The sequence below is a fragment of the Maylandia zebra genome, linkage group LG7, assembly GCF_041146795.1.
Source record: "Maylandia zebra isolate NMK-2024a linkage group LG7, Mzebra_GT3a, whole genome shotgun sequence".
Lineage (NCBI taxonomy): Eukaryota > Metazoa > Chordata > Actinopteri > Cichliformes > Cichlidae > Maylandia > Maylandia zebra.
The window spans coordinates 19,851,472-19,878,969 of record NC_135173.1 but is presented as its reverse complement, the minus strand read 5'-3'; the positions used below and the strand labels follow the sequence as shown (position 1 = coordinate 19,878,969).

The 27,498-nt window shown below is 40.9% G+C and overlaps 1 protein-coding gene across 3 annotated transcripts; it reads right to left on the bottom strand.

Annotated features, from left to right (window-relative positions):
- Window positions 1–609: 609 nt before the first annotated feature.
- Window positions 610–27,266, bottom strand: tead4 (TEA domain transcription factor 4). Of its 3 annotated transcripts, none has more exons than XM_076886025.1 (11): window positions 27,138–27,266; window positions 15,234–15,298; window positions 12,622–12,693; window positions 10,992–11,126; window positions 10,632–10,675; window positions 10,302–10,363; window positions 9,999–10,129; window positions 9,264–9,437; window positions 5,252–5,392; window positions 3,671–3,823; window positions 610–1,533 (listed from the first exon to the last, which is right to left on the bottom strand). In XM_076886025.1, exons 4-11 carry the CDS (start codon window positions 11,091–11,093, stop codon window positions 1,420–1,422), a joined length of 921 nt encoding a protein of 306 aa, XP_076742140.1. In that variant the 5' UTR covers window positions 11,094–11,126; window positions 12,622–12,693; window positions 15,234–15,298; window positions 27,138–27,266; the 3' UTR covers window positions 610–1,419. The 3 variants fall into 3 exon arrangements, with proteins under 3 accessions (XP_076742140.1, XP_076742139.1, XP_014265397.2); XM_076886024.1 differs by having other exon boundaries at window positions 27,133–27,262; XM_014409911.3 differs by having other exon boundaries at window positions 12,631–12,693; window positions 27,133–27,262.
- Window positions 27,267–27,498: the final 232 nt, after the last annotated feature.

Genomic DNA, 27,498 nt, shown 5'->3' with positions numbered 1-27,498 from the left:
ATACGTGGATGTGATTAAAACTGTGAGCATGTAGTGACACTGCCCACCAAAAAACCCACTAAGAGAAAGTAAAATGTTGTTACACATTTATGTTGATAACTAATTCATGATTTTGGTCAGCTATTTAGCAAAAATAGCTGAAATTATTTTTTACTTTAGCCTCTTAAATGTGATGATTTGCTTACACAATCCTCTCTACATTAACAATCAGAGAAAATTAACGACCAACAGGTTAATCAGTCATTTTAATCTGCACCCTTAAATACTTACTTTTTGGTTTCCGGGGCCTCACTGGAGCAAAAGCACTGCCATCTGCAATTAGTTTTGACTTTCTTCAGCATGAGGCTGTTCATCCACTATAGAACAGTATGGTGCTCATCAACAACACCTTCCAAAAGTAAACTGATTTACTATGCACACTTTAAACTTTCAATATATTTATTTTATCACCTTTCCAGTGTGCACACAACATACTGGGAAAGCTGTAAAAAGCTGTCAAAGGAAAGTCTCTCTGACAGCTCTGTCAAATCCTGCACATTTTATAATTCTCCTAAACACGTTTATGCAGCGTGTAGCAGTTAGTGGAAATACTACAAAACCAGCGAGGACTTATGTAAGAAACACTTGTATTTTCATGTGACACCTCAGGGCAAGTTACAGATGCAGACAACTTCGATAATCGGCTTACAAGTCCAAATCTGGTTCAAGTTAGCAGTGTTATTATGTGCCTTTTGTTGCAGTCAGACAGTTTTCAATCAAAAAACAGTAAGACATTCAACATTCAACATCAAACAAAGTGAATACAAGTTCTTTTAAATTGTTTTAGCCACCTGTCAACGTAACTCTGTTAAGAGAAGGTTGTGGCACTGTACATAATCGCAAAACATTGGCACAAAAAAACAGTGATTTTTTTTCTTTCGGATGTGCAAATAAGGGATTCTCAGTATACTTTTATTATTTTTCCCATTTTTATATATATTTATATTTAAGTCACTAGATGGCACCCTGAGGCAGCCAGACTTCTCTGTCACAAACATCCCCTGCACATGCATGTGTGTAAAAGAATCTAAATTAAAAACAAGCGCTAGTAAAAATGAGATGGAAAAAAACACCACCAATTACAACTCTCTCATGCAGGTCTTCTTAGCTATGTTTGGCTCCTTTGGCATAGAAACCACAGTGTACACAGTGGTCCTCCTCTTCACACACAGCCAGTTTCAACTTCCACAGTCCCAAATCTAACTCTTGTTCAGCAGTAGTTGTGTTCCTGCACAAACCGTCACAGCCTGTGCTTCTCCAGGCTCCCGACCGCCTCGTATGAATTCATCTTGTAGAGGAAGTAGTCTATTGTTTAGTGTTGTTGCTCACCGGTGTGCTACAATGGGTCTAGAACTGGTAAGTTCAGAGTGAGAGGCCGTGTCAGTCTTTGACTAGCCTGTAAATATGATGCTGCGCTCCGTGCTCGCTAGTGGACACCTCGAAGACGTAGGCTATGCACAGCAGGGTCTCCAGTGTGTCCCTGTTAGTCACCACCTGTAGACAAACACAAACTGGTGTCATATTGTGAAGCTTCGTTTGTCGTGTTTTTACTTACAATGTAAATTTACCCACAGTTTGGACAACACCGATTTTTATAGCTTCTTCTTATTTTATTTTTTTTTGTGGTTCTGGCAGAGCCGTGGCTTTCTGCTACATCACTAATGAAGTGAGCCTGCCAGCTAGTTTAGGCAGGCAACTCGAGCTCCACTGCGTCATACCCACGTAACATGCCTCCCTCTTCTCACGCCGATACCGAATACACCCTCCCAATTTGGCAGTTGATTTAAGCAGTAAAGTTTCCCGATGCTCACTTGGACATCACATTGCCACCAGTTCCCTTCATCAGTGCTCGCCGTTTCAACCTCTCCACCAGCCCAGCATCAACCTTTAGGCTGTGGGGATGGTGGATAGGGCGTATTTACTTATCGCTTCCCAGTTTTAAATGTAGCACATTCATGTGGAGTGATGAGCTTAGAGCCTAGACACCTAACCCTAACTAGTCTCCCTGGCCGGTTCATTAGTTAAATATACTGACTAATTACTGACACATACACACTAATAATGAGTAACTGGACACACAATCCCTTGGCTGAAATGGTGCTATTCTATACATAAGGCTGATATGTATCTAAAGTACTGCTTGGCATTCATGGAAAGGCAACATGCATAACATGACAGGAAAAAAAACTCCTTATGTTTAACAACGTTGCACTGAAAGCAACTTTTGTCACATCATTGTGCTCAGCCCTGCAGCATTGTCTGTGTGTATTGTCATCTATATGTATGTGAACATCTGTGTATGAGACGTTTGTGGTTCATATGAGCTAAATAACTCCATTGAGAAGCCTAATGACATGCTGCCATGTAGTCATCAGTGTGGGCTCAATATGGTCATTGTGCCTTTGCTAGGAGTGTAGGAATGGAGCCTCCAATAGAAGAAACACATTTTTAAAAACCCTGTCTTTTAGGCCCCTCTGGTTACTATGACAATACACCCCACTATCCACTGAGGAGCACACCGGCTCATTCAGAAAAGTCCAACTAGAAGGCATAAAATTAAAATGGTTCCAGCTGTTTCTGGTCTGTCATGGTTAACCAATTGAAATACCACAGCAGTACTTAGCTGAAGACCACGGATTTCCTGTTTCACACCGGCTACAAAGCAGGGTGAAGTCTACAAAAAGAACTCTAAATTTGAGAAAAGGTGCCTATATATATATATATATATATATATATATATATATATATATATGTAGAGTTTTTGTCAATAGCCTTTTTTCCAATGACAATAAGACCATGACTGAATAAAAACCAACGCAGGAGGACAAAAACTATGATGACAAGTATTAACACGCTTGTCAACAAATAATAAGATGAAAATATTCTGGAGAGATGAGATCCAACTAATTAAGTTGTGTAGAAAGGTGGGACAAATTTGGAAGTTATCCAATCAGAACTAATCACCTATGGTTAGACATGCACATTTTATCTGCCCCCAGTAACAGTACACCTTTTTATTTATTTATTTATTTTGGTTGGGGGGGGGTAACAGTTGCTTCCAAGCTCCTTGTTTCTCACGAAAACATGACAAAATGTCAATGCTTGGGAGAAAGATAAGAATAGAAACAGGTTGCATTTGATATTGAAAATAAGACCCTTAAAAGAAGACTGACTGTGTGGACCAAAACTTTTACACTTTATACTTTAGTCAGCTGGATAATCGCTTGATTTGATTTATTCAACTAAAACTAGACTAAAACAAAAAGAATTTAGATGCCTAAATTACGACTCAAACAAAACCAAAATTTATTTTCTGTTGTTGCATATTTGTAATTAGTTAGCAAGTGAATCCAGGGTGAAGTAGTGTGGAAATATATGATTTTATGAAAACAAGTGATTATAGTTTTGTATTCTCCATTAGTATTTACTAGCTGGCTAAACTGTTTATTTTGAGTCTAGTTTCTGAGTTGTGATGTGAAATACTTCGACCCCACTCTGCTGCTCATAATTTGAGTCCAAACTATATGATATCAGTGCAGCTTAAGAGAAGAAGCTTATTTCTTGTCATTAACAGCCTGGGGAAAGGTAAGCTGCAGTTTTATACGTACTACACAGATTTGAAAGTTGGTACCTGTAAGATAGTGAAGTTTTCCAGTACGCTGTTCATCATGTACTTCTCCGGCAGGTGTTTAAGCTTGTGGATAAAGTTGATCATGTATTCGCACAACGGAGAGCGGTGGATCCGAAACACATAGCGTCCATTTTCGAAACGCGCGTACTCCGTCTAGGGGAACAGACACATACGAGTGAAGTTTAATATCTGCGAACATATATCACACTGAAAGAGAATTTAAAAATGTATGGATGAAATGTGAAATCTGTTGCAAAAACGCAGGGATACATAGGCCACTGAAACTCAAATGGATGCATTGGATATGAACGTCTAGGTCTACTGTATGTGATAAGCAGTATTGTTTGTAATATAATATACCTAATGCGGCATATGGCATGCCAGATATGGCAATAAACATATTTCTTGTGACAACCGTAATCAAATAATGAAGCCATTAAATATCATCATGTGGCCGATTGAGGCAGATGGCTCTACCTAGGGATATGTGTGTATGTGCTTATATTGTACAATCCATCAGCAGCGAGTGGGGGCGGGGCGGCTATTGTGTACGGTTAACGGGAAACATAACAGTTATTCATATTGGGGAAATTTGTGAATCGCGTCAGTTTACAGACCACAGATCAGCAGTAACTGACTGGAATCTGCGGTGGGGGTTATTCACTCCCCAGTGTGATAAGTGTGGCTTTTGATGTGGTCATGACCTCTTTATGTCGTAACATCACTCTTCCATCATTCAATCGGTGACGCAAACTTCCTGAATTGGAGCCAAATATATACGTTACTGCCGATAAATGGGAAAAGTGGAAGGTGTCAGTTTTGTAAAGCAGCTAAACTAAAAAATGATATTTACAGGAAAAAAATGGCTGACTAATAAATGTTGCTTAAAAATTAAGTGGTCACATTTTGTAATGTATTAATTTAATATTCATATCTCACCAACAAAAAAATTGAATCACTGATGACTAAAAATATTCCTCCAGCTGAATCTAGTTTTGGATGAAATTCACATCTTCTCAATAAGAACATTTTTAATAGCGATTAAAATCTTTCAAACATAACTATCTTATTTAACAAAAAAGCTGCAAATTTAATTTTTCTCAGTCCTGACTAGCATGTAGAGATATCCCAGTCTGTTGCTGGGTACATTTCCAGAGTGACAGCAGCTAGAATTACAGGTTATATGACGTTTATTGGTCCGACAAGAGTTTTTTTCATAAACAATTCTCATAAAAGGAACAGCTATAAAATCATAAAATGTCATTTCTGCTCATGTCATAAATATTTCAAAGGGCCTCTTTAATAAACTCTGAAGACGGCATTGCTCCGAGCCAAGAAGTTAGCCACATCTGTTAGATAACATCTCTACTGGGACCCCAAACAAATAAGAGGAAGCCTGACTCTTTGCCCAATGGGCACATTTGGATGAATAGGCTGGAAAAAGTAAGAAAAACAAATTGTGCCGAAAACATATGCAAAATAGTGCAAAAATTCCATTAACATGGCAGCATAAGTGTATATACTCTAATAAAAGATGACATAACAAATGACACTTGACACCTTCCAGTATCGCATTCTTACCTCAACTTTCTCCACCACCTGTTTGCCAAAGGAACAGACCTTGGTGGATGAGGTGATAATCATGTTCTCAGAGCTCTCGTACTGGCTGGACACACCATAAAAGAAGCTGCTGTCATCCTGCAGGTTTACACTAAGGTCCGCCTGGAAGGAAGAAAGAGATAATGTGTTAATATATACTTGGCCAAAGGGAACCATGGTGATTAAAACAGCTTGGTGGTGTATAAAGACCTACAAACCTCAGCCCCATTTAAATGGAGATGTGTGCACTACCCATGCACCACACTGCACATTCACATACTTGAGGATAAACAGTTCATACAGCTCTGTAATCTACAAATTTCCACACCTATGGATCTCTGCGTCAAAGGTGCTCCGGCTCAACAAAGCTTGAGAGGTAACCTTGGTAAGCCAAGAAGTGCTTACAGGACAGATCCTCATTTACCCAAGTCGAATCCAGCCTAAAGATTGCCAAGATGTACCGCCTAGCTCCCCTCTCATCTCTTCATCACCCCGTTCATCTTCATGGCTCATATAATTCCTCTGCCTCACTGTATGTATAAGCGTGCAAGATGATTTTGCATTCCAGTGGCATTGTGTTCACTCTACTTACAAGAAGCGTCCACTGGATTTATCTTGGACTTGTAGTGTTTCTAATCAAAAATCACAAAATCTATATAACATGTAGCAGCCCGAGGCAAGACGATAAGTTGCATAGATTGTGAAAAAGAAACTATTTTGACATCTGTCATAAGCAAGAACCAAAAGTGCTGGAATGCTGAACCGTTTCTATGAGAAGAATATGGCCTCACAAGTTCAAAGGCAGCTTAGATTCAACTTTCTTTATTCTCAGATGAAGCAGCTTCACCCACCTCTAATCCCCCCACTGGCTCAAGTTTGAATTGAGGTGAGCATAATCAGATTTTGGATCAGACTGAGGTGACGCCTCTTCTGTCAGACAGCTGAGCTGCTTTACCTTTTCCCCTGTCGGGCTCTTGTCTCCTAATGGGCCATTGAGACACAGCTCAGCCTCCTCTCATCTCTTCATCACCCCGTTCATCTTCATCCCTGGCTCATGTAATTCCTCTATTTGTCTTCATCCCTGGGGCCTAGTGACCCTCCTCAAACTGCCATTCCCTGCTTCCCTAACAGCCTGCGAGGGAATTCATCCAATTACAATCAGCAGCGTGCAATTGGCTGATTAGATCATGGTGGGCAGGCTGGCTGTGTAACAATTTAGCAGAGCCAGCTCAAATCAGATTCCCTCTGCACTTCAAAGGCGTGAGACAATCCGTTAGGACAGGGCCACGGGCGCCGAGGGGGTGAAGGAGAGGAAGATGGGGAGAGGAGCAGGGCAGAGAGTGGCCGACAGGGAGGTTTGCTGGAAATTCAATCTAGAATACCATAGCTTTGGAGACGGGTCAGCCGCCTGTCACCATCACCATGCCAACCTGCGCCTCAGCACACCCCGAAGTCACAACCTGCTATGTGGCTATATGACTGCAGTGATACCAAATAGCCTCTTTCCAGCTTTTACAATGGCTTAAATAAGGTTATCATATTTTCAGATGTGTTAAGGATTTCATTTTGCTTATTCTCATGGCCAAGAGCGTCTTTTCTGGGGGTTTCTCCACTGTAGCTGTTGAAATACCCAGCTGTTTTTGCAGCATTTCTGGGTTTTGTCATGGATGCCTTGAGAATTGGAGGACCCCCTTGGGACATGATAAAATGAACAGGCTTGGGGGGAGGGGGGGACAGTGTTATGAGCTTGTTTTCCTCTAGCAAGTTGGATATGTCATAACTGTTGACTCCACCAGGCTCTGACATGAATCAAGAGAGTAATATTTCACTGGTGACTTGTTGGGTTAATGCCACCCAGCATTTCTCCTGCTATCCCTATCTCTTGTTCACGCCTTCTGTGTCTCTATTTCTACCTTCTGCCCGTTATTGCTGTCTTGCTCTCTTTTCTTTCAGTGATATATGGCGAGGCTACTCATCCCCTTCTTCCCCTCGCCCCCGATTCAAATGCCACAGCTCGACCAGCTGCTCTTCCCAACCCTGGAGTAAACTACTTCCAATGTGGTGCCACTCACCAATGTCTTTTATCTGTCTACAATAAATAATATGTAAGTCAAGCATGTGAGAAGGGTAATGGCATACATACGAAGCCATCTGGTGGAATCGGATGCAAGGCGGCACTTTGAACCTGACATTCAGCATCTTTGGAGGCGTCACACAGCAGCAGTTAACGCTTTAATATACCATGTCACCTTGACATGGCCATATTTTTGTGTGAAACGATTCAGTAATTTGTTAAAGCAGTAAGATTTGACTGTTTTTAGTTACTTCAGCCTCCATTCTGCCTCAGCCATCAACATGCAAGCAACACAGCAAAGTGGTGAAAGTATACACAAGGCTGTATGAAACCTATGGCTGTTTACAACGCTTCTCCTCAAACGTACTTTCAACTCATTTTAAGCTTAAAGGTAATTCCACCCCACCCCAACGTGTCAGATTCGGCAACTGTTGGATGCCGATCTGTTTATTGAACATCAGTGGGAAACACTGAGCACTGCCGTCTGTCTCAGACAGCAAAACCTCTGCTTTGGATGTGTTTGTCACATAGATTTAACCCCACACAACCCTTCACACACTAAAATAATGCATAAGCCTTAACTGTCTGCCCATAGCCAAGTTATATATTGTTGTTGGATTCTTATAAACTCACTAAGTCTTACTGGTAAATAGACCGATTGTTTTATCTACTCTACACTGTCGTCATTTACCACATTTTTTTCTATTTTCCTATCTTGGATGAATCCACTGGAGGGCAACTTGGAGTTCAGCATCTTGTACAATAATACTTTGACTGGAGTAACCAGGGAACCAGTGATTGAACCACCAACCTTTAGGTTAGCAGATGACCTGCTCTATCACAGCCACTGGCAAAGAGGCTGTCCATCCTTGATTTTCTGTCATTTATTTACTTCAGAGTTGGTCCTTTTAAAAGTGTTTTTATTTGATATTATGTGGAGAAGTGAGGCAAATACTAAAGCAACATGGCCAGAGAAACAAATCAAAAGAATGAACAAAGTCAATGTCTGTGTCTCTTGCTCTCTTTCTCCCTTCTCTGTCCCATTTTTATGTCCTCAACTTGGAGTTTCCTCAGATTTCCAGTGGATAATCGGGAATCACACTACCATCTATTCGTCTGCTTATATCTTATGCTGACTTTGTTATCATGCTTTATTCCCTAAATCACTCTCAATGTGTGATGGTGGGGGTAATGAGAGTGATTCGTTGTTGTCTGTGTGTGTGTGTGTGTGTGTGTGTGTGTGTGTGTGTGTGTGTGTGTGTGTGTGTGTGTGTGTGTGCACTTTTGGTGGGGCTTATCTATAAATAAGAATATAAGGAGGGGGTATGAGGGTTGGTCAGTCTAATAGTGCAGAGACAGGTGTCTCGGATCACATTTCTCCTAGTGAAAGATCAGGCCTGCCACTCTCCCCAAGGTTCCTGTCACACACACACATTCACACACTCACATACACACACATCACAGGCAAATATACAAATACGCACAAGGCAAATGCATGTTGGACAGCAAGGCCTTCTTTGCTGGCATATAAACCACCAATCGGGTCAGGGAGCCATGACTTTCCATTCATTCTAGCCCTAAATCACACTTAAGTTCATTTAACTCCAATGCTTAAGCTATCTCAACACAGTTAACACCGCAAGGCCATTAACAGCCAACAGGTGGTACAAAACATTAACAAGAGCATTCACTGTACTCTCACTTCACCTTCTTGACTTCAGGAGGATTATATGATGATGTATAAAACATGCCACACACAGCTATCATACTGGGCTTTATATGGAGTAAAAAATTACAGTGGAGGTTTTCATCTGAAATTAGTTTGAGATAAACGAAGTGAGCTTAGAAGGAAGAAACAAGGGAAGATCATATAAAACTATTAAGAGATTAAAACAAAACAAATGCAGAGAAATGTTTTACCCAGAACTTGACGAGAAAGAAAGCGTTGGGTGGCCCCTTGTCAAACAGCTCTTTCAGGCCCCCTTTCTTCTCTGGGAACTTGTCATAGATCTGCCTGATGTCCACCGACTCCAGATAGGGGTCGCTGTAGCTCGGATTGGACTGGCCGATATGCACAAACAGGTGCTTGTTGAACTGGAGAAACAAAAGTGCATATCAGGAAATGAACGCATCCAGAAATGGCAAATGTTTCATTTGCTGAATGCCGAGCTCTGTTGGCTGCTATCTGACATCTGTTATAAGAAGCCAGCCGCTACATTTGATCGCCTTCATTGTGATATCCCATCACCTGTCTCAAGGGTCCCACCCTTTTTCTTTCCACTTGCAACATTCCTGATCATCTGATGTGTTGTGTGTATTCTTTGAGATCATCTCATGATCTTTTTTTAGTTGCAGTCACACTTGGATAGTTCAATGCAGTTTTCAATTGCCAGATTAGCTTTTAACATCGGCTTTTGCCATAAAATAAAATCAAAAGTAGCAGAAAAGTTACTTATTGCCTTCAGAATTTGTAGCTTTACTTTTGTTTATAGGACAAAAATATTTCCTAATCAAGGTATAAGGACCACTGTCAGGTGTAAATGAAGTGAGCAGGATTCTTTTATTTATTCATTTTCATTTTTTAAGAGTAAGCCTTTGTTTCAACTATGGTAATAATAACGCTAACTAAACCACTGATGGATCCACTTTACTTACAGTCTCCGGGTCTTGAGGTTGCTCTAGGAAGGCGGAGAACTCCAGCATTCGCAGCTTGGAGCTGGCAATACTTCGACCCTGCCAAGGGGGGGCACCAGGAGACATGGACAGCCCCTGTGTGTTATCATAAACTGCAGAAGGAAAGGCCGCAACCATGTGAACGTGTCGTTTGACTGTGACTTGAGTAAAAGTTGATAATGCAGCAAAATTGCTGCGATTTGTGTGAGCATTATGCAAGCTCTTTATGATGAGCTGGGTTGTCTCGGCACTTTGCTGACACGACAGCCTTCTGTCAACACCCACCTGTTATCGGGGCAGGGCCAGACGCTTGCATGGCATAGCTCTGTTGGGAAAAGGGCTTAATGCTGGAGAGAAGAGACAGACAAGAGAGGGGGAGAGACATTATGCACCGTCTTGGCCTCATGACCCCTTCTCATTTACTAATTGGAGCACCTGACCTCTAAAGACGCAGGAGCTAGAGTGGTATGCTGAATGTCAGGCAGCTGAAGACTTTTCTTTATAATTGCACTGATGTGTTTTCATTTGCTTTGAGATGAATTCCCCAGGTGAAATTTATCTGATGGTTAATAAACTTATAGCATGAGAAACTAATGATAGACAGCAACTACTTACTCTTCATGGCTTCCTGGCTGTGCTGGAAGTGCCCCGTGCCAAAACTTACAAAACAGAAAGAAGGGAAAGTACATTAAATTGTTGCATCATACCAGTAATCCTCATACTGAGGTGCTTATTATGTATTCAAGATGTAAGCCTGAGCTGACAAGTGCTTCTTAAAAGAAATCAAGCTTCCTTATTCACAATTGAAAGGTAAAAATTGTAAGCAGACAATCTGAATTCACCAAATAACTCGCCTACCAGAATATGATATACATGTACGAGTATATGATTTTTAAAACATTTGGATTAAACCCACAGAATCCTTGATGGATTCTGTGCTACTGCTCAGGGTTTTAGGAAGACGTGAAGACTCACCCCACCACTAGTGGGGTAAGCTGGCCGAGACAGGCCCTGGAGAGCCATCTTGTTCTGGAAGGCTGTGGGCGATATGATCTGGGCTGATGACATGGTGGCCATGCTCTGGAGGGCCTTGTCTTTGGCAGCCTGATCCTACAGAGACAGAAGACGAGAGAGCGAGAGTAAGATTAAACAGACAGTAGAAAGCAAAAGGACAGCACTCATCAGACTCCATTTAAGTCTGCGTCCTACTTCTCCACTAACACAAGCAGAGCCCTAAAAGGGGAAATGAAAGGCAGAGGCCAGCTTGCATCATCGGTGAATCCCTGCCAGTCAGAGAGCTGCAGAGAAGGTGATATTACAGTCAAGGACCTTTAGGTCAAGAGTTAAGTTTATTGCTTTGGCAGGGGCAAGCCAGTGATGACAACTAGCTTCTGTTAGAGGTCATACTTTAAGTCACTGCAGGCAACGGGGTGATATGTTGATATATGTTGTACATATATTTATTAGTTTCAGGTTGGCCATTCTTGTATTTTGCTCGTTTGTGTTGTTGTGTTTGCACATCTCTGTTGCTTGTGGGGCTCGCACACAAGAATTTCACTCGCATGTGCTGTGCCAGTGTGCCTGCACATGTGATGTGACAATAAAAAGTGATTTGATTTGATTTGATTTGCTTACCATAACAATCCCAGAACTGGTAAATTCTAATGTCACAAAAAGGATTTTTTAAAAAGAGATAAAGGACAAAATGTTTAAACTATGAGGAATACTGTAAAGTGATATCGCTCTTGTTTTTGAATCCACTCCTTCAGCAGTCCGCAGACCACAGAGGACTACAAGCACTTGCCGCCAAGCCCAAATGGGCAAGGCCACGGGGTGCATTCTTCTTCCCAGAACTGGCTAACACAAGGGCATAGCTGAAATATGGGGGGTACATGTGGCAGGGATCTCAGTTACACCAAAGACGCATTTAAAAAAGGCCTGTCACAGGGGCCAACCCTGTGACCAGCGCAGAGCCCTGCCAGCTGAACCCTCGTGGCTACCATCCAAGGCGAGGAAGAGTCCTGTTGCCTTCTGTGACTGCGACTATGCGAGCGCATGCGGATGAGAAATGCAAACTGAGAAAGTACTGGGGGGACAGGGATGTGTAAATGCTCAGCGTACCACTCGGAACACTTTTATTGTGGCACTTAATAAATGTAATACCTGGCAGTAATAATGCAGGGATTCATATATTTCCTGAAAACTGTGTTTGGATCATCATATTCACAGGCGTGCACAGAAAGCCTCGGGCTTTGGGGAAACATGTTCACATTTCACTGAAATGTGCCAGCATCGCATTTAAAACCGGCACCAATTAGAGGGTGCAATTAAGATAGCTGGTCATTTGTGTATTTGTTTTAAAGGAATGTGAACGGCAGCGCTTTTTTCTTCAGTATGAAAGAAAATAATATAGGGTAATTATATTTTCACCCCTTTTCCATCTGTTACTGCTCAAGCTGATTAATATCACCGCATTAACGGCACCTCAGTTCTGATACTTTGGTCTGATTATAGCCTGAAGTCAAATCTAGCAGTAATAGTGATAATAACAACATCTTGAATAGTCAAAAGCATTTTGAGAATGTATAAAAATAGTTTGACTCACGTAGCGTACCTTCAGCTTCACCTGGATCTCCCTGGCCTTCCGTCGAGCTAGAACCTGGATATGACTAGACACCTGGAAAGCACAGACAACAAAAACAACTGAATGTAATAAACCACAAAAACGGTCTGTTTACATGGTTTTCCCACTGGTCGAGCTTCCTCGCACAGTTTAAAAGACAAAGGCAGGTGAACTGGAAACTCTGGCCAAAGGTGTACATGTTTGACCGCGTGGCAACTACGACCTATTCTTTTACTAATCCACGGACGATCAGCAACTTTAAAAAACGGTGTTAATTTAAACCTAAGGTCAACTAATATTAATTACTATTACATGTCCAGTAGTCAGAGACAAACATTATCATCCATCTGAAGTTGTTTTCAAGCCACATGTGCATCACTATAAGTGATCCCTTTCACGTTGTCACTGTTATTTGATACCTGTTATTTGATAGGAAATGTATGGTATATCCAGGGGTTAAATTAGGATTTATGAGATTTATGGTTTATGAGAAAAGTGAACCATTGTCCACTGAGTTTAGTGCCTAGGAGTTTATTAAAGTAGTTACTTTTTTCTTCTGGGATACTCAGAGTTGCAAAGACTGTTCCTGGGAAGATTTGTTGCAGCTAAAATTTTATGTGTTATTTTTCAGTCCTGTTTTCTCTTGGTGTGTTTAAAAAAATGTATTTATGTACAGTGCTTTCTGGTTAAACAGCCTTTTAAATGAGGAACACTGAAATCTGTAAAGCCCGGTGAAAAGTATCAACATTTATTTTCTTTTTCCGGGAATTCTGACATTCCAGGTGTGCATATAAAGAAAAGATACCACTTAGCAAAAGTGGTATCTAAAGTAAACCTATAGGCTGAACATAGATTTCTTAACCACCTGTCTGTTGCCTTATTTTTTATATACTTAAATGATTAGATAGGTTTCATACTCACAGCAATATCACTTTTGCAAATGATACTGCATTTATGGTGCAAAACTGAAATTCCTTCAGTAATTGAACACTTTTAAAGAATAATGATTCTCTAGAGGAAATAATAATAATAATAATAATTAAAACTTAGCTACAGTTGTGATGGATCAATCCTGAGCACAATCCATGTTTTCCCAATGATCTCACTGTAGGAACTGAATACATGCGTAGCACAGTTGTCTGATGTGCACAAAAAAACCCCCCCAAAAAACCACACAGTTTGGATATGTAAGACCAAAATGAAACCCCAGAGGACAAATGTGCCACTTACTCAAATTGTGCACAGCTCCTTTTCTCACTTTGGAGATAGAATTAGCTATTATTAATCTCTGGCTCTCCTCCACAGTGTGTCTTTTGTCCTGTCTTCCCCCCTTTCACCACCAAATGGTGGCAGCAGATGGCTGTCCCTCTCTGATTCTGGTTGTTCCTGTTAAAATGATTTTTCCCTTCCCACTGTCACCAAGTGCTTGCTCATAGGGGGTCATCTGATTACTGGGGTTTTCTCTATACTATTTTAGGGTCTTTACCATATGAAGCATCTTGAGGTGACTGTTGTTGTATTTTGATGCTACATAAAGAAATTGGATTTAACTGAATTGTTTAACCTGCTGCTGTGTGTTACTGAAGTCAAAGAAAAAAGAAGTTTTGATCTGTCTGCGGTGGTGCATGAGACAGTGTCTAAAAGCAGATCTCAAGAGTTGGATGTATGTTTGTAACGCAGAGCTTTGGTGTGCGTAGCTGCTTTAACAACAATGTGGTATAAATGCTTTGCATTTTGGGCCTCTGCCACATGGAGATGCTTACATGGATTCAAATGTTTTATTCCCTTCATTCACTAATAAACAAAAACTATAAAACAAGAAAAAAAACAGTGATAGACATGTAACTGAAATGTATATACTTTAATAAAACGATAAGTAAAAAGTGTACAAACTACACACTAGTTCAAGTTTCAGTTTTTAAGTTATGACCTGTTAAACAAACTCATTGATAACTAATTTGCTTTTATGTATTTTTATTGAAACACTGTCATTTTCATCCCATTTCTCGCTTGAATTCTATAATTATGGGGTCTATAGTCTTATGTAGTCGTTCTGGAGAACAGCAGTCAGTTTGCCACAGATAAACCAGCAGGTGTCCCTCTCTGCCTTCAACCTGTCTTACTACTCATCTCTGATCTACCACTGCCCCTCCTTCTGTTTCCATCTCTAATCATCTCTTTTCATTCCCACAGTGTCTCCGACAGATGACTTAGCAGAGACCCTTTCTCTCCACATCTATCACAGCCCCATACATCAGTTCTTCCATATCAGATACCGGACTGAGGATTGAGTTCCAAATCCCTCCACGTCCTGCCTCAGTTTCCCATCCAGACCACTGTTTTCCCCAGCTTCGTTTCCCTACTAACAAGCACCAGATCCACAAGGTGGTGAAGATACAACACCGACACATGATCTTATAGCATCTGTGCATTGGGCCACGGCCCTAAATCAATCATCATCTCCAGCCCTCCAGGGATTGAGGGTTCAGTGGGGGGGGGTGTATAGGGTGTTGGCGCATCACTCAACAGGAGTGGATTTTCTGAAGGGGTTCAAAAATAGAGGCTGCTACAAATGGTATTTGCAGAGAACTCACCTGCTTCCTGGTCCGCGTTTTCCCTGTGCGAAGTTTGATGTATCGTGCAATCAACTCATTTCTTCCTGCAAGGGTCCAAAAAGAGAGAGAGAAAAAAACATATTTTACTTTTTAATTACAAGGACCAGTTACTGGAAATTTTACAGAGGTTTGAAACAGATCTAACTCATCATCTAGTGCATTGCAATCGTACTGATGGACATGAATTGATTGTCGCGGCTTCTTTGTTAGGAAAACTGAAACAATTGAATAGATAAGGCAAGACAATCTCTGTTTACGTGTTCACATATCAGGAATATAATCAGCAAAATGAATAGCTTGAAACAGATTTGCCTGAGTGTGCACATTGTTGTAAGCATTTAGATGGCTGTACGTATAGAGAACTTTGCAAACGCACGTGCCCGAAGTAACCACAAGGCTGTCAAATGTGTCAACGCTGAAGGCAGAAAGTGTAAGTATATCGCTAAGTTTACATGTCTGCCTGTGAGAGAGCTTGCATCAGTCCCGGGGTGACCCCCCCCCAGTATACGCTGAGCTCATATCCCCACAGTGTGTGCCTGTGCTCTGCCACTGCTGACAGACAGGTCCAATTGGCAGAGCAGGTGGAGGCTGCAGCCATGCGATCCTCAGACCGGACTCAGGACAGACACGACACAGGCCACTGACCAAAGGGGGTGGGTCTGGTGAGGCTGTAAGACAGCTGGTGTGTGTGTCAATGTTTATGGAATATGCTTTTACGCCTGCAGTAAATTTTGAGCTTGTTCTCTCCCATCCAAATTCCACAGTTGCTATAGAGGCCAACAATCACGTGGTTTCTTTAACTCATCTTCCAAATTAAAACTGCCGTGTAAGGCCTAAAATGAAAAATGCAGCCTTCGTTTGTTGTTGCTACTATAAGTGAAGGTTTTACAGGAAATGGTTCAACTTGTGTGTTTGTGTGTTTCTGTCATACAAATGTACACTTTGATTATAGTCATTTGTTGGGCAAAAATTCCACATATTACCTGGCTGCAATTTCTCAACCATGTGACTCTTTTGTAAGTGTAAATGATCACAAAATAACCAGTTTAATGTCAACGTGGGTGCTAGGAAATTCGAAGAGGCTTTTTTTTCATAATTGATTATTCAAGGGAGCAATTAGAAACATATTTATTAATGGAAACCCTGCAGCAACACATTCACATTATTTTAGGCACTACGAAAAAGCGAGGACACAGACAAACTCCCCGGATCACTCACATACTGAGTGAATCACTCTCGAAGGACCTCTCGTGCACCCACGCAAACTCACAAAAATATACACAACCAGTCACACAAGAGTTTGCTAGTCTTTGCACCACCTCTTAAACACGGTCATTTTTCCCCTGGCACCACATCTCCATGTGAATTAACACACGGATCAGTCACGACACACAACCTGGTATAAACCCGTCAGATTTTCCCCTCACATAGTGATGTTTGGGTCAGACCTCACAACGCTACTCAAACCGGCCAATCAGATGACTCTGAATGATGAAAAAATGGAAACCTAACACCTGGCTCAAGCCCCATCAAACATTTTGTCAGCCAGTAAAAGTGATCAGATTTTGTGCGGAATTCAAAACTGTTTCTACTCGGAGATCATGGTAAACTTAGATCCCACCCAAGCAGTTCACTCAGACATGAATTTCCACCTAATGCTTTTCGAAAGCACGTGTTAACGAAGGTTTTGCTGCTAAATATACAAACAGACAACCTTTCAACCAGACATCTGCCACTTGTAAAGCGCTTTCTTGAAACCTCAAATAGATAATTATAACGTATTACAACCCACGTTGTGTTCTGGATGGAGAGCTTTGATGCACTGATTAACTATCAGTTAAATCAAAACTAGAATTACATTTCATCACAAGTTCTTGTCTTGGTTTCACCATTTGCACCATCACTCTCACTCTACTCAAAGCTCTCGAACCAGCGCAGAACACCATTCCAAGAAGTCAGACATTGAGTAACAACAACAAGTTTATAGTTTTTTACTCCAAGTCAGTTTAAAAAACTGACTCTGTGACGGCATGTGTTTCTTGCCCCAGGAGACTTGTGTTATATTTCCCGACCTCAGCAATCCAACTGTAGTAAAATACTAAGCAGTGAGAGATTGGGTCGAGCACGAGCAAAGGTTTGATGGCCTTACTGCAAAAACTCAAAGGCAGATCTATGATTTCTATGTATATATATTCATATTCTTGTATTCAGGTATTTGAGCCAGGACATTCATTGCCACTGATTACGTCAGACATCGCTTGAAAACAAAACAGTGAGCAACTAAAGCAACTTAGGCAACTTGAGGCCAAGCTTGACTTTGTTGGCTGCCTGAACCAACTCAAATAGCTATAAATGACTTAAACTTAGATCAGCTTGATGAAACGCTTTTGGAAATGTGGGACTCACAAATTCCTACTGCACAAAAAATAAAATAAAATAAAATAAAACAATGAGCAACCTATAGGTCTATGGTGCCACTGAGGAATTAACAATAAAATATATTATTCCTCCTTTCCCACTAGAAAAACATGTGGAAGACTTTACTGATCTGGTGGTCTGAGTCAAAAGGACTACAGTTCATGTAAAAACTCTAAAAGTGTTACACATTATATAACACGGTTGAAATATGCAGAAAATGTGTTTTCTTAACGTGCTGCTATGGTCAAGGTATAAGGACATGAATTAGAATAAATGAGAGTCGGTTTGGAGAGTAAAAGAGGAAAAAATGGTCGATATTATTCTGCCTAAAGCTTCAGGCCCCTGAAACACATACACACTCACACACACATTCAGTATTATCCAACTGTAGGACTGCTTTTGTATAAGGCTTTTGTGGACTAAACCCTGCTCCAAAATGCTTTGCACTCCAGTTTATACACACAACCACACAAGTCGATATAGACATATACTGGCACACACACACACACACACACACACACACACACACACACACACACACACACACACACACACACACACACTCCAGCCCCAGCTGCGGCATTCATTCCGTCTCAATCTTATTTTCCTTTCAGGGCTGTAACTCCTCAACCGTTTAGTGTTTATCAGGAGGTGCACTCGCTGGCCGATTGTTTGAGCCCCTAAATGCATATTTCTTTAATTCCCCAGGGATTAAGAAAGTGTTCCACATTTCCTTGCAATCAAACTCTTGAAAAGACGAACACAGAGCTTTGTCAAAGTCCTCACAGTACTTGACCTCAAATGAACATTAAGTTGCCTGCATTGAGTTCCTCACATTACAGCAGCAAGTTCTTCCAGTTCCCACCGATTTATCTTCAGTGTACAGTAAGATGTACGTTGCATATCCAATAGGGATTTTCAAAGTAGCAGACACAGATGTGTGAGCATGTCTCCACAGATTAATGCAGTTCTTCAATTTTGTCATTTTTCTCGCCAGATTTTTTGAACCTTTGTCATGCCCTGAATGTAAGTTGTTGTAAAACTTGATCAACCTGTAAAGTGCCATTCTTAGAGCAAGCAAAAGACAGTGAGGTTAGAGCTGTAGCTCTAACCTAGAGCTGTAGCTTCCTGAAAGGCTGTATGGTTAAAAAAAAAACAAAAAAAAACAACAGCTCCTAAGAGCTATTGTTTTTCTGTTCTATAGTAAAGTGAAACAATTTAACAATTCAATTCAAAATTGAATGATTTCAAAATTATTCTGTCACCATAGCGATGGACAGTATGACAATATTGTATGTATTCCAAGCGATACACAACGTCATTAAGGAGCCGTCAAACACACTTCGCCTCATGCTCACATATCAGATGCCCTGCCACTCCTAGTGTGCTTGGGGAAGGGCCCCTCAAAAATACCCTCCAACACACCCATGAGATCAGAGAGGCGACTCAGTCACACAGCGATGAGATCATGATATCCAATGGGACCAGCACAGACAGAGAACCAGTGCCAGCCAAGGCTGCAGGAAAGTCAGTAGGAACATTATACCATCACCCAGTGGTCAGCGGTCTGATGTTGTTTATCACACTGCCTGCAGTCACGGACTCGTCTAAGGGGGAATCTGATTCTGGAAACATTTCTTAAGGGTATGAAAAGTGATGTAGAAGAAGCCAAGTCAGGGTTTTACTGCGCTCAAGATATACTGCTGGGCTTTGCAATGTAGGAAAAAGTTTATAATAATATCACCACCATATGAGTGAGGGAAAAGTGTAAGTTAGAAGAGCTTCTATAAAGCTGTAATAACATTACTATAAAAAAAATCATCTATAACATTATTTCACACTTGGACCACCATTCAAAGAGACACACCTGTTAACTGTTAACAAGACAACTGAATGGTTAGTGGAAGGTTAATGTATACTTTGTTAGTTGTGTAATATTTTTTGAATAAGCCAAAGTAAAATGTATTTACAACATCCAACATGTACTGCAACAATACCACAAGTAAAAATCGCGTGGTCAGCAAACAAGATGTGTGACATGATCCAGCTTTTTCACTTCAGATAAGAATTTTGACACCTCATTTTAGGGCACTGGCCAATACTGAGTCACTGGGTTGTGACTCGGTGTTCTCTTTTCCTCCAATTTAAAGTTATAATGTCACTAGTGTCGTGCCTTGTCATATCGCCCGTGATTATACAGGTATAAATGTTTATGTGATGTCATATTGTGATATCATTGCTATAGGAAATATATTACCCACCTCTGAATGTGACAGTCCTTACAGAACCTTCAAGGCATAGTAATATTACATAGAAAAGCATGTACCCCCTCACAGCAATCTGATTTGTCATTTATATAACAGTTAACTTACAACGGTGACAAGTGGTTACATTTCAGCAAAGTAGAGTTATAAGTTATGAATGTTGCACATCTGATTTCGTATTTTTAGAACATGTACACTTTTTGTATGCCAAATGCTAATCAAATTAGTTGTTTGGATTATCAAACTAATAGTTGGGAGGTGGGTTTCAAATAAAATACTGGTGTTGAAATAAAGTTATTTTAAAGAAACATTTCTATTTGTATAAAAGAAGCATAAAAACAGCTGCCCCTGTTCCAGCCTGTAGACAATTGAAAACATCTCTTAACTGTATTCAGTAATGGAGAAAAAAAAAGTCATGCAAGACGTTAGAAAAGCTGTTGCCTTCTTTTGTCTTTTGTCTTCTCCTCTTCCTCCTCAGGCCTGTTGATAAAGATCAGGGAAAAGTGGACGGGTTTTGTAAAGTTCTGTCAAAGTCAACCGCCGGGCCTGGCTGGTAGTAAAATTCATAAATTTGCCCTTCAGAGATGCAGATGCAGTTATAACTGGCCCGGTCTGATCTCACTCCCTCTGCTTTTCAGTGTTTCTCTCTACCCAGTGCATTCATGACATTACCATATAGACACCGACTGGTGTGCTGGGTCCTGCATGGACTGTTTTGACATTTTCTTTTATCCATTATATATGTATATATGTGTAAATAAATAACCCTTTTTGCATAAAGTCCTATGGATATCCATACCACATTAACTGATACACATAAAACAATGTGTCAAATATCCATACACTAGGCTGTGTTGCATCTTTGCCATATTTAAGCGTTAATAACAATAGTAATAATAACTGTTTAGAAATTCCTATGATACTCTCCAAAGACACATCTGTATTTGATGTGTCTTTGTATTTGTATCTGACCTTTGTATTTGTGTGTTTCTATGAGTTTCTATGTGTCATGCATACTTCCAAAAACCAAACTGTCCTATCACAGTAGTCGACTAGTTGACTAGTCACGATTACCTTGACTATCAAAATCGTCGACGACTCATTTAATAGTCGACGCGTCGTTTGAAGCTTTGTAAGATCACAAAAGACGCAGGAAAAAGTAGTAGAATTTAAGAGTGTAATAACGGACTGAAACCGAAGATGGCAGCACTGCATGTACAAGGATGCCAGCTGCCGTTAAACCCCGAAGAAGAAGAAGCTGTGTCCCAGAATTCATAGCGCAGCTCAGCTCAGTTTCCAACAATGGCGGCAGCTAGTTAGTTTTAATATTACTCTTATTATTCTTTCTGGGTCACAAAATAAACGTTTAACATATTTTCAGGCGAGAATGTAGCTGTGTAAACCTCAAATATCTGCTCAGTTTATCAAGACGCCACATATTTTCAAAAGCGCTCCGACGTTTTCGGAGACGTCTGTTACCCACTAGCTCGATAGCTAGCCGGGGGCAAGGCTAACTAGAGCCGTGAGAACACCGGACTCCCCGCAAATCGTTTTCAAACTCCCCACGGTCTTTTGCTACTCAGGTTAAACATATATAAGTCACTTAGATAACTTAAAAATTTTATTGTTTGGCTTTTTTTTTTTAAGTTCTGGGGTAAATCGGTTTGGCTGAGATTAAAGTTATAGTTTTACACAACTGAATAAACGTCAAGCAGACAGCTGATTATCAGAAGTGTGAGATGCTCGAGAATATACTCCAGTGTCCTGTTATATTTTAGATAGCAAGGAGTTTATTAAACTTCACCGAAACAATCTGCAAATTTCATTAAAATTTAATAAACTATCATATTGTCTTTATTTTTAGTTAGCACATACCTTAAACACTTAAAGCTGTAAGCTAATGATAGTTATATAAGAGCAGATGCTGCTGGTGTAATAAGCTGTACGTTTTACGTCCAATGGATGATGATCTGATTAGTCACTAATTGCAAAAATAATCGGTGACTAGTCGACTATCAAAATAATCGTTTGTGGCAGCCCTATATCAGAGTAACTTCCATGATCAGACTAGAGCAGAGGCGTGAAGATCTAACAGATTTCAAATCCACTAGTGTCTTAAGAGTTGCTATGACTTACGCAGGGAAGTGTGTGTGTAATTTTGCAGGCACATCTTTCTACTTGTTTCTTTCAACCTTGTAGATCTGAAAAGATTAAATAAAGTGGCAGAGGCAACCCTGTTGCATGGATGGTGCTGCTCACCATATCTTACTGGTTGCACTCTGAGACAGAGAGAGAAGTCATTGGTGAAAAAAAGGCGAGAGAGTAGTGTGTAAGATTCCAGAAGTCAGCAAAGGGGGGGTGTCTCCGGACAGCATCAAATCCCATGACAGCCTTAAACCTGGAGTAAAGACTCCAGATTTCTCATGAGAACCTTCCATGTCATCCTATCATCATCCTATCATCACTAAGGTTTGGGTGTCTCCCATAAATGATTCATATGCAATGTAATTGCAGGAAAAATATATCCACAAACACTTGTGTGGCAGTATACTATTATCAGTTCATTAAGGTGATTAAATAAATGACTTTCTATTATTTCTAAATTATTTTCAGGTTAAACAAATAATGTCACTAATTCAAAATCTGGACTGCTACAAAAAAAACCCTAAGTAAATAAAAAAAACACATTATTCATTTTTCCAAACGATGGCACTATGTCTGTATCAGTGTCTTCATTTCACCTCTACCTACATATATGATCTCACTTCTTCAAGCAGGCAACTGAGGCAGAGCTACTGAAGGAAACCACTTGAAAACACAGGCCTTCAGCTTCCTCAAAGGTCACCGGGTCAACACTGCTGGTGAATCTCTCACTTTACTGCCACAGTCTGGACCTAGGTGAGGACTCGCTGTTAGCTTTCCACTGACCTTTACCGTTATGTTCATTAGGAGCACGACTTGAGACAAAAACACGTTTGCATCGCCTGACAAAAAGCGACAATGGGCTGACACGTTGCGCAAGCCAAGCGCGGTGGGAGCATGATTCACTGTGTGGGTATTCTTTGTTCTGAACTGACAGAAAGAATATGTCACTACTGTCGGGAGCTTTGTTGAGTTTATCCACTTCACTAACACAGACTTTTTTTTTTTCCAAAGAGGAAATAAGACACGTCAAAATGTGAGAAAAGTGCTCCCTACACAGATGTTATGAAATCCAGAATGACAAAACCAAACAGCTGCATAAAACTTTGTGTGACGCAAGAGATAATAAAAAAGAGATAATGCTGCTAAATTTAAAAAAGGAAGGTATTAAAAAGACATCATTAAAAGAAAACAATTACATTTGCAAAAGCAGCACATAAATTAGCGTGGCAGATATATGGCCACAAATAAACGGGGGGAGATAATCATATTTCCAGAGCTACATTCTTTTAGTGAGAGCTGTCAGCACATTTTGGGACTTTCTTTCCATTATTGCAGCATGGGGCCTTCGTTCTGACCACGGGGCACATCGCTTGCTGAGAGCCACACAAGGCAGGAAATGTTTTCCTTGGCAGATGCATGTCGAATTACTGCTGAAGCACATAACCGCCACAATTTCCGTGACACCGTCCCTAATAAGCAAGCTAATACGTCTGTTGAGTAATGGGCACGGGGGCCGGGGCAATACATGGTATTATGGGAAAAAATGTGGCGCGTATATGCAGAGTATGCAGTGAAAAAGCTTTTATTCGATTTAGGAATTTACAATGCAGAAGGTGATCCAAACACTCTGCTTCTGTTTTGCCTGCCTGGAGACTCAATATCATATTGTTTAGCAAAGAATGGCATTCATTCTTCGAAGTGGAATTCAACCTGAAATTCGGAGCATGTCGTCCTCAGCCAACAGACACACAGTTATTTTGCTAACAGTTTGTTTTGTCTATGTATCCATATTTAACCTGCACTAGACAACTACAGTAAATCACATTTCTAAAAGCATTAAGTCATGGATTTACTATTTCATGTATGCCTTTAGAGATATTCTAAGTTGATATTTGATTTAGCTACCTGATTAAAGACCACCCATCTGCGCTTTAACAACATTAACGACACTAAAGACCTTCAAAGTGGCTTTGCATCGATTGTGGTTGCTTGAATAACTTGAGTTGTTGGCCACCGGTGACCTCGGGGATGGCGATAAAAGGGGAGCTGCAGGGGCTGCAAAGGCTTTAAGGGACGGGCTGCTCTTTCTGTTTAGAGGCAATGGGGGCAAAGTGGGCCATGCATGGGCTCAGTCCTGCCTCATTTCTCAAGTCATAAATCCGGATTTGCCACAAGGCTGTCAGGTTGAACTCAGGGAACAGCTGGAGGCGAAATGAAAGGCGGCTACACCAGCAGACACGAGAGAGAGAGAGAGAAAAGCGGTTGTTCATTAAGAACGAAAAGAGACTGAGACTAAAAGATATGAGGGCGGTAAATCAGAGATAGCAGAAAAACAGAATATGACTTCTACCTAAAATGAAACTGACAGATATACGCACAGCTGAGACAGGTGTGAGAGAGTTGTGCCGTGCATCGAGGCCATACACGACACCGCTGCCCACCTTGGTGTTTATTTGTCCACCCCTCCTCCCCCCTCCAGGCGCTCAAAGGGTAAACGTCTATTCTGGTTTAGGGTTACAGCCAAGCTGCCTTGAACCCCCGGGCTTCAAGCGTGCATGCCATTCTTGGCAAGCCGACGCACTCCCTGGCACGCATCGCCTGCCCCTGACCCCCACAGGGAGGAAGGGGTCCCTCAGTGCTTTCCTTGACAAAAAAAAACCCCTAACCCCACATCTTTGCTGATCCAGTCCTCCCCCACCCCTCGCCACGGCCCCGTGACACAGAGTGACACACCTGCCCCTCTCTCATGCCCTACTCCAACTATTATTACAGGCTTTATAAGGGTTTAAGTGATGATCAGAGGATGGCCATGACCTCAATAGGTCACCAAGCTAGGCCAGGCAAAGCTAACAGTTAAAGGAGCTGTCTGGCACGGTGACAAAACAAGGCGATGACAGAGTCTGTCTGAAAGCACCACTACCTCTGGCTGCTCTGTTTTCCACCTACCAGATCTACTATCAAACAGTCACTCAGGGGGCCAAACCATCTGTCGCCAAACATCTTTCAGCAAAATGCTGTAAAGGCATGTCACCTCACCTTCCCAACACCTGTTTGGGAATGACATTTTCCACACATTCATTATCGAAAGACCTGCAGTGTAGTTATGTAGCAACTACAAACTAAAGACGACTATTTTAGGGTTGAATTTGGGATGTTAGATTTCATATATGAAGATGAAATGTAGGGCTTCTTTTTTGAAATTTTGTGCTGGTGCTATAGAGCCATTTCGCCACTCTCACATGCAAGACCCATAAAAACTGAAAAGCTGCTACCACATCTCAGTGTGTTCGATATTTCATACTGTTTTTAAGCATCCCTATTACCTCTACAGTAACTTCGCATTTACCATACTGATAGGATGCACCATTCTATGCAAGCTCAGAATTTTTTAAATATAGCCAGGACTCAAGGTCTGAAGGTTTCTGGTTATCTGTCATATAACAGGAGGAAGAAGTACATCAAAGCATGAAATATTTCCTGTATCCACTTGGTGGCCCTATGATAATTGCCAAACACTGATATGTAGATGTGTTCGAAACCTAGCTGTCAAAGGCCACGAGGCACGGTACGCCCTAGACAGGTTGCCAGTCTGTCGCAGAGCAACTATTCATGCTCACATTCACTCCTAAGGGCATTTTTGGATCACCAGTTAACCTAAACCCATGCATGTATATGCAAACACATATCTAAAAATGTCACTGGCCCTAATTTAAGCAGATATACAGTTCAGTTTATAATGAGGCGTGTGTGGGGGTGAATATTTATCTCTTTTTGCCCCACAACAAGTTATAAAGGTTTGGAAGTATTCAAAGAGGCTCACAGGTGGATTTTCACAATAGTCCAGTTACAAGAAATCATTATGTTACTGACAAACCAGCAATGAACACATTAATTTCTCACAGTTTTGAATGCATCAGAAAAGTTAACTGTATATTAATCAATATATTATTCAAACAGCACATTTAGCACAGTCAAAGAATTTGGATCCCACCTCAGCTGTCTTTTCTGTTGAGGCAAAATCTAATTCATGGAGATACCTTCACACTATTTGCTTTATATGCCATGACCAACATTTGTGTTGTGAATGTAAAAAAAATAAAATCATTCTTAATTTATAAATGTAATACTTTAACACTCTTGCTACGGATGTCAAATGCATCTTACATCATGAGCCACATACAGCTCACTTTGATCTTAAGTGGCAAGACCAGTAAAAATCCCCTTTCTTTCAGTGTAAAGTAATTTAATCCCTGAGAAATGTCAATATGAGAAAAAGAAATGTAATTTCATCTCAGTTTTTTTAAATGCTAAAGAAATGCTGCAGAAATCTTTGGACCTAAATCTTGAGAAATAAATGTGTACAATTAAAGAAAAGGTTCGTTGCCCAGACTGTTCTGTATTTATAAAGCAGAAGGTTTTTGTTGTTGCCGGAGTCTTTGCCAGGCTGATTAAGTTCCCAGGGCCTTATGTTTGACACCCCTAGTCTATAATATAAAAAGGTCAGCTGTGACATGCCAATTTCTGAGTGTCTAAGTAAGCCAAATGATTTGCATGGTTGTCAAGAGTCAAGAGTGCATATATATATATAGCAAGTGAATATGGCTTAACCCTTTAAAGCCTCAACTGTGAATTAATTGTCATAAAATTCTTTTTTTGGGGGAAGTGATTATTAAACTTTCTGACAAATTTAAAAAATCATCCATTTCTATATATATGTTTTAATTTGTGTCATATTTGCTACATCCAGCTTTTTTTTTTTTGCAGTTTAGCACTTGAAAACATATTATAGAGTTGTAGGTTTTTTTGGTAGAGAAAAGAACAAAAACACACACCAATGATGTAGAAGTCTTAACAACTCATAAAGACTCTGTGTATCAAATATGATACACTATGCATTAAGGACCTGTGTGTCTGAAAGTGTAACATATTGTTAAATCAAATTGGAGACTTCTTGACTTGTTTAATTTAAGGAGAATTATCCTCAACCCTGGTTCACATGAGAACATCATCCTGTCCTTCACAGGGAGAGTAGACTATAGAGATGGGCGTACCGTACATCTTGCCCTCATCTGAGAGGATGATCTTCCTACGGCCACAGGGTGGGTAGATGGCCAGGGCCTCCTGGAAGCTCTGCTCGATGTCAGGGCTCCACACACCCTCGGCATCATTCTCTAGGGGTTTGTCGAGTCCGTCCCCCAGCTCCTCACTCCCACCCCTGGGGGAGGGAGCTGGCACCCACTCTGCAGACGTGGTGGGATGACAGAGAGAGGACCACAGAGCGAGTGGTAGAGGGTCTGAGCTTTGTGGTAGATGGACGTGGAAGGAGATCGAGGTGTCCGCAGGGAGCAAATCTGTCTGTATGAACTGCACAGGTGTGATGGTGATGCTGCGTCTGGATGTGGCAGGACAGAAAAGAA

Excerpts from the sequence above, each read along its gene's own strand:
- tead4 (XM_076886024.1), bottom strand. Across the intron at positions 11,127-12,621 it reads TGAAGCTGAAGGTACGCTAC|GATCAGGCTGCCAAAGACAA; the intron begins GTGAGTCAAACT and ends CTGTCTCTGTAG. Across the intron at positions 3,824-5,251 it reads AGGTGGTGGAGAAAGTTGAG|ACGGAGTACGCGCGTTTCGA; the intron begins GTAAGAATGCGA and ends CTGTTCCCCTAG.